The sequence below is a fragment of the Trichoderma reesei genome (genome assembly GCF_000167675.1).
Source record: "Trichoderma reesei QM6a unplaced genomic scaffold TRIREscaffold_30, whole genome shotgun sequence".
NCBI classification, from domain to species: Eukaryota; Fungi; Ascomycota; class Sordariomycetes; order Hypocreales; family Hypocreaceae; genus Trichoderma; species Trichoderma reesei.
The window spans coordinates 138,209-152,093 of NW_006711177.1; the positions used below are offsets into that span (position 1 = coordinate 138,209).

Below are 13,885 nucleotides of genomic sequence, written 5' to 3' on the forward strand. Positions count from 1 at the left end.
CTGGTTACAGCCGAAGCAACCGGAGTTCGGAACCATCAATACGCAATATGCCGATAGGCCGGACGGAGCTGATCCGGCAGCCCGCTCTTACGGCTTCGATGCCTGTGAGGCGCAGATACGACCCTGCAGCCCGGAGGAGTGAAAGAAGTGAAGAGACCGTACTTTGACAGGCGGCAGTTGTCTTGGAAGCATTAGCATCCCACAGAGTACCACTACTAGTTAGTAGACTAGGCATGTAATGCTGAGTCTGTACTCTGCAAGCCTGACTTTAGTGATGCTAAATTTCTCGTGAAACTTCAGTTTCGGCAGGGTCACCCTGTCGTTTGTGTATTGGCCACCTATGTCTCTATCGTATTACCTGGCGGACCTACAAGCGTATCGATTGTTTCTAGTATCTCTTTTCCTCAATCGACTGACGAAACCAGCACAATTACGATCCATCCCACCCAAGCCACCGTCACCATCGAACCGCCCACTAACAGCCGTCTGTGGCTCAACTAAGCTACCCTCCACTACGGAATGACACACGATAGGTAGGGCTCATACATAGAAGCACCGCAGAACACCTCAGAAGGGGTTCGTCTGGATTATAAATCCGCCCTATCCATACCACCGGAGCGTCTCCATCCAGCCACGGAGCAAGTTTCCCGCCGGGGCAAGGCCTCGATTATCACGGCCCCCCTCCCACCTCTAAGAACAAAGTGGGTTTCCTGCTTTCAAATCGAAACCGAGCGAAGAAAAGCAGGAGAAAACCGTCCATGGACTTTTGGTTCTTGGCTCCGAGGCATTGGTGGGACTGCGTGGTGTAAGCCGTGGGTTCGGGTAGTTGTGCGTGTTTGTGGAGGATCCCTGTATAAATGGCAAGTTTCTGCGATGGTCATTGATAATGATTGTGAGATTTGTTGCACTTTGTCCAATCTATCCATTCTGCTTCATTCTGGGATTCCACCTCGTTCCCTATCACGGCTCATCAGACTCGAAATCCCTGCGACAAAAGTCATCTGAACTGCTTCAGACACACTTCTGATCAGCCAACATCTTGATCCATACACACACACACACACAAACCGACAAGGATCATCCGTCACTCTCACCATCAGCTATCAACCATCAACTCACCTCAGCCATGACGCACTTCCGCATCGACGTCGTCTCAGACATCGTCTGCCCCTGGTGCTACGTCGGCCGCAAGCAAGTCCAGCGCGCCCAGCAACTCTGGCTCCAGCGCCACCCTTCAAACTCGTCCGACACCTTCTCCGTCCGCTACGCGCCCTTCCAGCTCAACCCCGACAGCCCCCGCGGGCCCGGCCACAGCATCGACAAGCAGGGCTACTACGTCCAGCGCTTCGGCGCCGAGCGCACCGCCATGATCCAGGAGCGGCTGCGCGCCGTCGGCGAGCCCCTGGGCATCCACTTCAAGTTTGGCGGCAGGGTGGGAAACTCGCGGGACGGGCACCGGCTGATTCATCTCGGGGGCAAGCATGGCGAGGAGACGCAGCTCAAGGTCGTCGACGGACTGTTTGCGGCGTACTTTGAGAACGAAAAGGACATTACTGACTACGACGTCCTCCGGGATGTGGCCAAGGGAGCTGGGATCCCCGAGGAGGAGTTCAACAAGGCCATTGTTGAGAGCGATGAGGGAGGCGAAGAGGTTGATGCCGCTGCGGGCACGGCGCGGCTCAGGGGCATCAGCGGCGTGCCGGACTACACGATCCAGGGCAAGTATAGGCTGAGCGGTGCGCAGGATGCCACTGAGTTTGTCAAGGTCTTTGAGAGGGTCAAGGCTGAAGAACAAGCGTGAGCTAGATATTGAAGCAAAGATAGTACTATAGCTATCGTGTATAGATCGATGTAGATGAGGCTCCCATCCTAACATGCAAAACCAGGGTATTCTTCCGGAGACGCTGCTCTTAACATGCAGCCAAAACTCCAAAAATTAGGCCACAACTCAGGCTTCCCCCTTGCTGCGAAACACCACCTCGGCTCTCTTCTCCAGCACATCCTCCCACACTCGCCTCTCCGTAAAGCCAGGCATGTAAAACAGCACGCCAATCTCCTGACTCGTCCACCAACTGGCTCTATCCATGTTGCCCGAGCCCAGCACCAGATACTCGCCGTCCACCATTGTCATCTTGAAGTGGCTAAAGACGGGCTCGTCTTCAAGGCTTGCTCTAGCTTCAAGCTGTTTGTAGTATAGAATCTCTAGCTGCCCAGGAGACGTTGATTGTGCTTCTATGTCATTCCGTCGTGATCGCTTACACAACGCTTGGTACTTTTTCACAAACTTTCGGATACACCACGACGTTGTTGTCCCGGCCGTGACAAGCTGCTCAATAACCATCATGTTCCGGGCCGTGCGTACATGAACGTTGACTCCGCGAGACAGTGCGTCCAGAAGAGCGTCCATGACCGGCCATGACGTTAGGTTCGGCGTGACGATATTGATATCATGACGAGCATTGGCAAATAAGGTAAGCAGCGCAGCATTGAGCGGCGTCATGGGCGGGTTGGACTGAGAAAAGAAGGGAAAGAAGCTGAATCTCGGGTTTCTGTGATGTGGCGACGGGAGAAAGATGGTCGGAGACGGTGAAATACCGGAAAAGCAAATGCATTGAGTGGCCGAGCCATCGTCGTCGGCCTGTTTGTTGTTCATCGGCGATGAGCTTGATGTCTCGTCCACTGCGTCCATCTCTTCATCAACATCCCTTCTCCGGCCTTCATTCGTCATCTCCTGCCTCCTGACCAGCTCTACATCGTCGGTGCTCAGCGGCTTCGATGCTCCCCAGACTCTGGCATGAAAAGACAGCAGTCTATCGACAACCTCGCCCTCCAGCTCCACGCATCCCTCGAACCATCTCTCCCAACTCACGTTGCAGCTCGGAACCCACGCTTTGGACTCATCGACGATGACATACTTCGGGTGCATGACACTGATTGGCGTAAAGAAGAGGCTCTTGACCGTCATTTCGATGCCGCCCTTTCTCAGCGTCTCCTCGTCCGGCAAACCCAGGTGTGCCCATTTTGAAGGCGGATAGACGTAACCCTCTGGCGACGCCGTGTGAAATAGTTTCTGAAACAGTCCCCAAGACGAGAATCCAATGCTTATTCGCAGCGTAGGCAAAGCCTCTGATGATGTTGATCGCGCCTCAGCCAGCTTGACGAGCGTTTGGCGCAGGCCGTCGAGAGACGGGGAGGCAGCCCAGTAGCACGTCACGAAATGGACCGAGTATTTGGCTGAGGCAATAGCAGGCAGAATTGCGCGTGTAAAGATGGTGTGACCCGTGCCGACGTAGAGCAGCTTGGGCGTGCTGGTTGTCATGAGAGAGTCGATGGCTTCAGGAGTGTTGTAGCTGGGGGAGTCTCCGGAGCGCTGCTCCTGGTTGGAGAGGAGCAGATCGCGCCATGGCTTTACGAAGGACTCGGGGAATGCCAATGGTTGTGACATGAGGAGAGAGTGTGATGAGACGGACTGAGATGGATTGACAAATGTAAGAAGGATTGAGATGAGTTGAGCTGGGTTAAGGTGGGAATAGAGACAAGATGAGAGATAGAGAGTTGACTGATCCAGCAGTGGTATCGAGGATGAATGACGACTGCACAGCCACAACGTGTAACAGCGTCGCTGAAGCAAACAGCAGGTATCTGCACGTGTTGTTTCACTGCCACGTGGAAATACTACAGAGAACGTGAGGTCCAGATTGGGGGACAAAAAGGAGATGCACTCGACATTCACTGACACCAACCGACTGCACGAAAGATGACGAGAATATGTGTCAATGATTGATTGAATGAGAAAAAGGCAAAAAATAACTGTCCTCGGTGAGGCTCGAACTCACGACCTTCAGATGGCCCAAACTGATGTTTGGATCATATTGTCTAATATGAGACTGACGCGCTAGCCAACTGCGCCACGAAGACTTGTTATTGATAGGCAAGGATGGTATGACGCTTATCAAACGCTTCTCCCATCCTCGTCCCGACCTAAGCTCCAATCCTCAATGCTTGAAGCCCAAGATGGGAGTATGCTGTTTATAGCTATATACAATTTGTTCCGCCTCCAGCTGTTGAATGCCACCGCCCAAGGTTCTTAATTGAGCCCGCCCACAAGCCGGAGTTGCCATGAGCTAATGCAGGTTTGAGGCTTGACGCATGTAAGGCAACTGGATGCTCTCAGAGGCTGGTACCTAGATGTACCTAGGTAGCTTAAGCTGGGCTGCCAATACCAGAAGCGTCGAGCTGCCCGCTTAGGTGAACGATCTGATCTTTGAAGGATCCAATATCTTTGCTGAAATTATTGCAATTTTCTTCGCTTTCTGATTTCATGCCTGATACCTACTTACTACCTAGTAGTAGACGTGCAAATGTAGAGTCATTGAAGGAAGTCGCATCAGCGTGCACCCGCAGTACCACTCTCTGTCAATTACCAGACCTCTACCTACAGGTACCTGTCAGGTCCGGTCGGGTCCACGGGTGTCATCGTTCAGGGGACTCCAGCAGCCAACCTCCCTGTAGCAGCTCCGTCTAGCGCCATCGTCACGCGCCTCAGCGGGGCTCCAGCACCTGCACCCTGAATCCCGTCCACCTCCAATCAATCGCGAACCACTAATCGCAGCCTCACCTTTCCAACAACCTTTGACCCCAGCAGCTTCGACGACTCTCTGCGCCAGTTCGCAGCTTCTCTCCCATTCCCTTCCCTTTCTCCCCCTTTCCTTTATTCTCCCCCTCCTCATCAGCGCCCAAAATGCTGTCCGGCGTGCTCATCTTCAACCAAAAGGGCGAGAACCTCATCTTCCGCGCCTTTCGCAACGACTGCCGCCCTCGCCTTGCCGACGTCTTCCGCATCCAGGTCATCTCCAACGCCCAGGTGCGGTCGCCCATCCTGACGCTGGGCAGCACCACCTTCAGCCATGTCAAGCACGAGAACATCTACCTGGTGGCCATCACCAAGAGCAACGCCAATGCCGCGCTGGTCTTTGAGTTCCTCTACCGGCTGATCCAGCTGGGAAAGGGGTACTTTGGCAAGTTTGACGAGGAGGCCGTCAAGAACAACTTTGTGCTGGTCTACGAGCTGCTAGACGGTAATTGAGCGCACGCTTTTTCTTTCTCCAGTCCTTCTCTGACGCTTGTATGCACAGAAATCATCGACTTTGGATACCCGCAAAACACCGAGACCGACACGCTCAAGATGTACATCACCACCGAGGGCGTCAAGTCCGAGTCGCGCCCCGAAGACACGTCCAAGATCACAATGCAGGCCACCGGCGCGCTGTCGTGGCGCAAAGCAGACGTCAAGTACCGCAAGAACGAGGCATTTGTCGATGTCATCGAGGACGTCAACCTGCTCATGTCGGCCACCGGCGCCGTGCTGCGAGCCGACGTTACGGGCCAAATCATCATGCGCGCCTACCTCTCCGGCACACCCGAGTGCAAATTTGGCCTTAACGACCGGCTTCTGCTCGACAACGACGGGCTGCTGAGCCTCCCCAGCGGCAACAAGATGGGCACCAAGGCCACCAAGGCCGCGGCCGGCAGCGTCACGCTCGAGGACTGCCAATTCCACCAGTGCGTCAAGCTCGGCAAGTTCGACTCGGACCGCATCATCAGCTTCGTGCCGCCCGACGGCGAGTTCGAGCTGATGCGCTACCGCGCCACGGAAAACGTCAACCTGCCCTTCAAGGTGCACGCCATCGTCAACGAGGTCAGCCGCACAAAGGTCGAGTACAGCATCGGCGTCAAGGCCAACTTTGGCTCCAAGCTCTTCGCGACCAACGTCGTCATCAAGATCCCAACGCCCCTCAACACCGCCAAGATCACCGAGCGCTGCACCCAGGGCAAGGCCAAGTACGAGCCCAGCGAGAACGTCATTGTCTGGAAGATTGGCCGGTTCACCGGCCAGAGCGAATACGTCCTGACGGCCGAGGCGCTGCTGACCAGCATGACAAACCAGCGGGCGTGGAGCCGGCCGCCCTTGAGTATGAACTTTAGCCTGCTCATGTTCACCAGCTCAGGCCTGCTGGTGCGCTATCTAAAGGTGTTTGAGAAGAGCAACTACTCGAGCGTCAAATGGGTGCGGTATATGACGAGGGCAGGTTCATATGAAATAAGGTACGTCCCCCCCCCCCGGACCTCGGCCTCCCTACTATGCTAACCTTAGTTCCTCTAGATTTTGAAGCATCTGGACTGTATCACGATGGATTTTCTGGCATGTATGGCGTTGAAGGGTTACTCGGGCAAAAGCTTATAATATCATTGCATTCTAATTTCACCATCAGTATAATCACCCTCACTCTCAGCAGGGCTTCAGCATCTTCTCTCCCGCAGCCGAGGCTGTATACAAGCTCGCACATGTGCAATCTCCATGGCGGCGGCGCGACTACGGCTGGTGCAGTCTTGGCTGGCTCAACTCTGTGTGATGCCTCTACAAAGTCGGCCACTGGATCACGATGCTCTCGAGACTCTTACGCGCCGAGGTACGAGCTCATGCTGGTCTCAGCGCAGAAGGTCTGTGACACGTTGACTTTGACAGGCCCCCTTCTGTGCTGCATGCGCCTCGGATCCCTCCGCGGCTGGCTGCAGAAAATATGTCAGATCCCCCTCTTACCCGTCTACGTTGCCCAATCCGGGTTCGGCAAGTCTGCTCCTCACATCTTCTCTGCTTGACATCATCACGGACCCGGGCATCACTCAATAGCCATCGGCTAGTTGCCGTTTATTCTGACAGAGTCTGAGCATGATTCAGTCATCCTCTATTCGGTCCGAAACAGTGCTCCGTCAAGGCTCAACATCCTTTTCTTTCATTGTCCCTACCCCTGGCAGTAAATGCTCAATCCCAGCTGAATCCAGTCCGCCGAGGGACAGTTCTTTGCCACGGCAACCACGGGTCGGCCAACTCGCACGTGGTTTGGACTATACTCAGGCACTAGAAGGATGGAAGGAAGAGATAAGTTGGCAAAGCAACACGACCTTTCACCCTCCGAATCTCTTCATAAGCAGATTCGAGCCCCGCGTGTACCATCAGACGACGCCACGAATGATTCTTTCCTGTGGGTGTGACGGTGCGCCTTGGATCGGCAACCCGCGTGCTTTCCTTTCTACAACGTTACTGTGTGACTGTCACTTGGCCTCTATGTTGACCTCGAAGTCGATGTGATAGTTTCCAAGCCGGTCAAAGAACCCCTATGGCGGCATCAACCAACTCGGCTGGTATCATCTCGAAGTACCAGACAGGGGGCATCGTATGGGAGTGGCAAAGATAACCGAGAAGACAGAGCAAGGGCCAGCTCCATCTCCTCGACACAGCTCAAGCGGCGTCTGGGCACAGTCCTCCCTGCGTTACACCAGCTCATGTCCAGAGCATGTGCATTCTCCGAGACTGAGCGTGGAAGTGTCGGACCCCGGATTCACCAACGTGGAGAGCACGATATCCTACGAGCTCATGGCTGGACTGTACGCCTTATGGAGGCTTGACTTCCACCTGCCCATTCAATCCTGTCAATCTCTTGTCGTGGCGCTGAGGTTTCCAGATGTAGCCATATATCCGGACAAATCGATACACCTGAATGTCTCATACTTTCTACGCAAACTTCACACCAGCGGCGCGTTTACCCACCGCACATGGAACCTTATCTCCCCCGACAGTATCACGACGAGTCGCAGTTCTCTTCTCGTATGTGGTCCGACGGCGTCGAATTTTCCCCCTTCAAGAGCACACAGCACTGGTAGCACCTGCGATTTCCCACGAGACAGGCGTCACCGTATTTTGGTAACCCGACGACAACTACAGCTATCAGCAAGCTTCTAGAAGGATTTTCATCGTCTCCTTCTCGGACAGATATTCGTCTCCTACGAAGCCTCCGTGAATCCAACCCCCAGCCAGGACATATCCAACATTGCCTGATATGCAGCGAGCAAGCCACACGGCTCCCCGCCGCTCACTCAATGCAGCCGCGATACCTTATGCGGGCTGTGGGCTCTGAGATTATCCTCAAGCCACTCTTCTCCCCTCTGACTATCCGCCCGCTGTCTGAATATCAGGAGATCAGAAATGTCTTATTCTCTGTGCTTCCCCTCTTTCGGCGCCGAGGCAAAGTGGTCTTATTCTTGCGTCAGGCTCTGCGTCCATCGCCAGCATCCTCGGAGACATGGCTCCATGAGGACGGTGGTAAGCACATGGCAAACTCCCGCCGTCCCCGGGGGGGCCAGTCCTACAATGGCTTCGACCTCAGGCTTATGGAATGGACAAAGTGTCCCAGCTCGTAGGCGAAAGCCGGGGACAAGATGCTGACAGTTGATCGTGCAGCAGGATAAGATGAAATCGAGACATCGGCGAGAATATAAACTAGATCCTGCTCCTCGTTCGAGATGGACTGTTAGCACGAAGCATCCACAGGGACAATCATTACAGCCTTCAGCCCAACACCTGCCTGACAAGGTCAAGTTCTAGTCCTCGCTGCACGTCTCTCATCTTCTGGTGCATTCTTTGCACAGTGGACGGATCATATCGCCGCCCCTCTTCAACAACGACACGGAGCTTCGGGAGTGTATGAGATCTGAGAGGCTTTGACCTGCTGCGATAGCCCACAGTACGCTCTGCTGCCCTTTTGTCAAGCTCCGTACTGTCGACTATCAGGACAGACACTGTTTCTGGTCCTGGTCCTGGCCCTTTGCCGTAGGGTCCAACAGATCCGGTCTGGAGTGTTCAGGGTCCCAAAGGTGTACCCTTCGCCGTGCGAAGGCACAAGACGCATCTGTAAGAGGAAGACGCTGAAGACGGAGGACAAGCCCAGTCCTCGAGACAGCCGTGGTTGAACAGGACAAGACAGGACGGCAACCACCACCTTCAAGCATCTCCTCCTGGCCTCAGGGACTTTGCCCGCTCTGCTGCCTCCATATCCCCGCGGAGGCATTCCGCGAACACTCCAGCGTGCTCCTCATCAACAAGCCGCCCCTAACCGGCCTTCAGGAGACACAAAGCAGAATCAATAAAGCCACTTGTCTGTGCTGCGAGCCGTCAGGCATCTCAGCCGCGTCAACACGTCGTCGCCTGCCCAAAGCCATCCGGGCTGCGGAGCAGAAACAGGACATTGTGCCGAGACGGGTCCGTATTCGCTGTGCAACGCCGATCCCGAGCCCTCCTCGGACTCAGCTGTCTCAGCAGGTCTCGGCTCCCCTCCTTTTCCGACCTGAGATCTTGTGCCAGACCCAGATACGAAGGACGCACAACGAAAAAGGAAGAAAGGAGGGCAAGCATGTGCCAGTACTCGTTCGTCCACTACCACCACCAGCTCCCCTGCACGCACCCGGCCAGCCTGGTGCCCCGATACTCGTACTGCGCCGCGGCGGCCATCAACCCGGCGACGAACCAATACTCACCCTGTGCGGCCACCACCGTCTTCGCGTCGCCAGAAGACACGGGCGAGGATCCCTGCGCGCGGGGCAACTGCCTCATCTCGCCGGCCTGCAGGTCGGGGACGTGTCGCCTGCAGGATCTCAATGGGCGATGGGTCTGCTGCAAGTGCAAGCGCGGGGGGAACGTGTACCGGTCGTGCCATCACCGGAAGAAGGGGTGTCCGGATACCTTTTGCTATCACGACATTTGCGACAAGTGCACTCCTGATGTGTAGTCCTTTGCATCTTTCAACTTTGAGGATTTGTGGTATGTATGACTTTATGGGAAAGAGGTGGGAATTGGGGTTCTGCGCAAGCCAGGGGGGGGCTTTGTGCAAGCAGCAGGCTAGCGGCCATGAAAAGGGCCCAGACTTGGGGGCGGAAAGGGGACAAAGTCGAGCAATGTCTCAGTTGAGGACGCCACACGGATTGCCAAGAACAAGCACCAGCTACCTAGCCAGGGGACCCAAATCTGTGACGTGATGAGGGATGCCTGGTCCGTTGTCGTTCAGATCTTGTCTGCTTGCTTGTCCCTGGAATCCGCTTGGAGGTCAACTTGTATGAGTAGGTGTTGGTTTATGGTGAGGTTCTCTCTGTTTGGCGGATAATTTATTTGTTCATTATTTTTGCCTAGTGTTTGCACAATTATTGAATTGTCTTCATCTATTCTCTATTCCCTCTGACTCGATCCCGAACGTGGTCTCAATTTTTCAAGATCTACATCTGCATCAAGGCGACAGCCAGCGGCATTACTTGGACAGACTGCTCGTGACGCATCCCATGACAGAGGACTCCCATCAACTCAAACCATACCAATCCAGCCATCTACATCCCAGCCCCTCCTCCCCTCTTCTTCGAGGCGGAAGAAGCAAATCACCACACCTGAGCAAACATCCACCCACCCTTCTCCATCATCCCTGTCCATCCCAACCATCCACTCGAAGCCACTCCAGCCCCCCCCCCCCCCCCCCCCTTTACTTATCCCCCAGTCACCAAACTTTCTCATAACAATACCATATTACATACATTCATGGACATGGAGTACTATTGTACATCAAGTGGCAGAAGAGAAGAAAAACAGGGCGTACGCCCCCCCGCCCCATCCATGAACCCACGAACCGGGTTTCCAGACGCCCCCCTTTATTCGAGTTGACAGCTCAGCCAAACGCCACAAGTTTTGCATTTTTTTCAGCCCTTTTCCTTTCTAGCTACAGATGGCCGGCGAGGAAGGAAGATACTAGATGTCGTCCAGGTATGTAGCTTGTCAAAGCAGGGAGATGGCGGGACACGCACATGCCGCCGCATGAGCAGAGCAGACACAAGGCAGGATTTGTATAGAGAGGACTTGGTAAGGAGACAGGCATTTTCGCTCTCACAAAGAAGAATGGGACGCCAATGCAGCAAGTCAATTGAAAGAGAGATAAACAGACGGTGAGAAGCAACTTCTTTCCCCGTCGAAGCACTTCCATACAAATACAGGCCTATCAAACTTTATCAATACCATCGCCAGGAACCCAAGGTGTCTTATCACTTCTCATTATCACATGCTTCCTCATCTTCATACCAAGTTTGCTACCTCATGTATTCTCGGTGACTCTCCTCCACCTCATTGGCCGCCACCTATCTACCTTCTTTGTATCCTCCACGTCTTCCTTCTCTCACGTTATACTAACATGCGTATTGATAAAGTATATTCCTTCCTTGCTTCCCTCTCTTATATCATTCCCTGGTCACCGGACATCGTATCTCGACCTCTGTGATAGCCACTGCATGCACGAATCAAGCATATCCTAAGCGAACATCTCATCATCTATATTGACGTCCTTCTTCACAAATCTGCACATGACAAACCCCATTCGCCCCCAAAAAAGCTACTCTTACCGTGAAAGCACACGAATGATCCCATCCCATCCCATCCCAAAAATAGGCCCCCCCTGAAACAGAGCAAACAATTCCTACTTCTATACAACCTAGGTACCCAAGCCATAATTAAAATCCTTATCCTGAACACACGCCCCCAATAGGTCTCCATTGACGTTCACAAAATCTCATTCAACATCCAATCAGTCAAAAACAACAACCGAGCAAACCACGTTTTTCCAGCTCCCCTCTCCTCAATCTCCCCCCTCTCCATCTCGGCCAAACCCCACGTTTCTTGTTCATCTCAGTCCCTCTCTTCTCACTCCATGCAATGGCTCAACAATCCACCATCCATTCAAGAATAGAGACTGAAAACCAATATTTCCAGGGGAGTAATTCATTTGCCAGTGCAAGCGAAGCGGGTCGATGTCATGTTTCTATTATAAGCAAAGCAAAAAACAAGCTCAACAAAGCAGAGAGCTATAACCACACAGGGCAATGGAAAAAAAATCACGTCAAATGTCATTCTTGACGACTTTGTCCGGGGTTTGCTACGCGAGGAGGCGGCGTTCGGTGACATACGTGCATCATGCGCGTGGGAAAGCAAAGAAGTGTCATCCGTCATCGTCACAGTCAGATCCCCAAGTCCAGAAAAGTCACAGTAGATGGAGCAGTGAGTGAATGTCTATAAATGCCATGAGATAGAATCCCAAATAAACACGGCCCTTCTCCGTGACAAGCAGACCAAAAGCTCAACAGCTACTCACTGTCAACGAGGGCTCCAACTTTCCTCTTCCTCTCGTTTCTTCTCCAGCAGCTCCTCGCCACGATCATCAAACCATCCACACCCATCCTTCATTCTCCCATCTTCCATCCCTATACAGCAAACACTTCCCAGCAACCTCACCCTCAATCCCCCCTCCCCCCTCCTCTTCAACCAGCGTCTCCTATCCAAACCAGCCAACATGTGCCAGCTCCTGATATACGACCTCATCTGCTGCCACTCCTCCCAAAAGTGGTCGTACTGCGCAGACTCCCAGGCCAGCGGCCGCATCCCCTGCAAGCGCCAGACGTCCCGCGTCGTCTCCTACCCGACCCCGGCCGCCTTCGAGCCCGCCCCCCTCTGCCACCGGCCCGAGTGCCACTTCAACAGGCTCGACGGTGTCTGGAACTGCTGCTGGTGCGGCAAGACGCACAACACCACCGGCCGGTGCAGCGGCGCCATGATGTACTATGAGTACACGACCTGCGATCACATATGTTGTCCTTTTTGCAAGAGGGGGGATCAGGGGTTATAAGAGGGGTTGATGATGGATGGGTTGGGATATTGCACAAGTATAGCAGATGGGCAGAGATCGAATCAATCTTTGTGATAAAAATAATACTATATTGCATAAGCCGGCATCACTTTTGCCTCGAGCCATCCGTCCCTCGACTCGTGAATAACCATGGCGATTCTTGTCAAGCTGTCGACATCAGCACATCCTCAGTATCGTTACAAGCCAAGTGACGTCGATGCAAGTCCGAGTCCTGTGTCAGCCATGACATACTTCGCACGCATAATGACTCGTCACAGGATACTCGTTGACATCCTCGTCAGAAGATACACCCCAATACATCACTCCTTGTCCATTGCTGCTTCTCAGGGGGCACATTCGCAGACCACATAAGCCCCCGGCTGCCTAGATCAATCTTACATGCAGTGAGACATTACGATCTCGAGATCGAAGCACGGCAGCCCACCTGTCAAATCTGTCATGCAAAGCATCGTGAGCCCCAATAATCTCGGAGATGCGCATCATAGTTTGTGGATGTCGTGGGCCAACCAGAGGAGAGAGGGCCGCGGTCGAGAGGCAATAGTCGCAAATCTCCTCGGTGGTCTGTATCCATATCACGCATCGTACTGACTCGGACAGCACTTTTTGTCCATTATTGTGAGATGATAGAGATGGTGGCGTCCCGAGATCCAGAGATTCGGGACGGGAATCTCCCCGTTTGCGACACATGACCGGGGAAATCTCTCCTGAGGCTGGGCAGAGTCGTACAGGCGTAACATGGCTTGACCCGGAACAAGCAAATCCGGTTCCTGGTATGAGGTAGCCTTGGTCTTTCACTCCATAATCAGCTCTGCCCGCTCCGGCTAAAAGAGAGCAGGAAGCAGATCCCCATCCCTATTTGCGGTTATCGAAAACTTGTGAGAACACCAACAGGCTTTTGACTGACGAACCGCTCTCTTCACCACACAGCCTGAGCGCCCTTGGAGCAGCTTCGCACAAAGGGTTCGCCACTAGGTCGATCGTCAAGAGTCAATCTTGTCATTGTCACACACAGCATGAGTTGAAACCCCACAGCAGTCCGAAACATTGGGTCGAGGCAATCTCGAAGCACATCCCCAGGCCCGTCCGGAACCCGGGATCCCGAAGCTTGGAGCCAGATCTCGCCGCCATGAATCTTGCATATGCCTGCGAGCAGAGGTGTCACAAATGCAGATTGGTTTCACCGATGGCGCAGTCTACCAATGCTGCAACACTCGTCCAGATTGAGGCTCGTATCCGCAAACAGGCAATACCCTTGGTGGTGAGATGATCGTGGCCTCGATTTCGTCCGAAAGGATGAAATACAGCAGATGAGTGGGAGG

The 13,885-nt window shown here is 53.8% G+C and overlaps 5 protein-coding genes across 5 annotated transcripts; 4 read left to right on the forward strand and 1 right to left on the reverse strand.

The window, feature by feature from the left end:
* Positions 1–1,126: 1,126 nt before the first annotated feature.
* Positions 1,127–1,801, forward strand: TRIREDRAFT_5818 (uncharacterized protein; the record flags this gene model as incomplete). The annotated part of the gene is made up of 1 exon (XM_006969224.1): positions 1,127–1,801. One exon carries the CDS (start codon positions 1,127–1,129, stop codon positions 1,799–1,801), a length of 675 nt encoding a protein of 224 aa, XP_006969286.1.
* Positions 1,802–2,215: 414 nt separating this feature from the next.
* Positions 2,216–3,488, reverse strand: TRIREDRAFT_82074 (uncharacterized protein; the record flags this gene model as incomplete). Its single annotated transcript, XM_006969291.1, has 2 exons — positions 2,744–3,488; positions 2,216–2,671 (listed from the first exon to the last, which is right to left on the reverse strand). Coding segments are annotated over exons 1-2 (1,158 nt in total), but the record flags the coding sequence as incomplete, so codon positions are not given.
* A 1,253-nt stretch (positions 3,489–4,741) lies between these two features.
* TRIREDRAFT_111922 (adaptor protein complex AP-2, medium chain) lies at positions 4,742–6,148 on the forward strand (the record flags this gene model as incomplete). The annotated part of the gene is made up of 2 exons (XM_006969249.1): positions 4,742–5,078; positions 5,136–6,148. 2 exons carry the CDS (start codon positions 4,742–4,744, stop codon positions 6,146–6,148), a joined length of 1,350 nt encoding a protein of 449 aa, XP_006969311.1.
* A 3,100-nt stretch (positions 6,149–9,248) lies between these two features.
* On the forward strand, positions 9,249–9,623 carry TRIREDRAFT_69825 (uncharacterized protein; the record flags this gene model as incomplete). Its single annotated transcript, XM_006969250.1, has 1 exon — positions 9,249–9,623. The coding sequence occupies one exon, from the start codon at positions 9,249–9,251 to the stop codon at positions 9,621–9,623; it is 375 nt and encodes a 124-aa protein (XP_006969312.1).
* A 2,589-nt stretch (positions 9,624–12,212) lies between these two features.
* TRIREDRAFT_111923 (uncharacterized protein) lies at positions 12,213–12,545 on the forward strand (the record flags this gene model as incomplete). Its single annotated transcript, XM_006969251.1, has 1 exon — positions 12,213–12,545. One exon carries the CDS (start codon positions 12,213–12,215, stop codon positions 12,543–12,545), a length of 333 nt encoding a protein of 110 aa, XP_006969313.1.
* Positions 12,546–13,885: the final 1,340 nt, after the last annotated feature.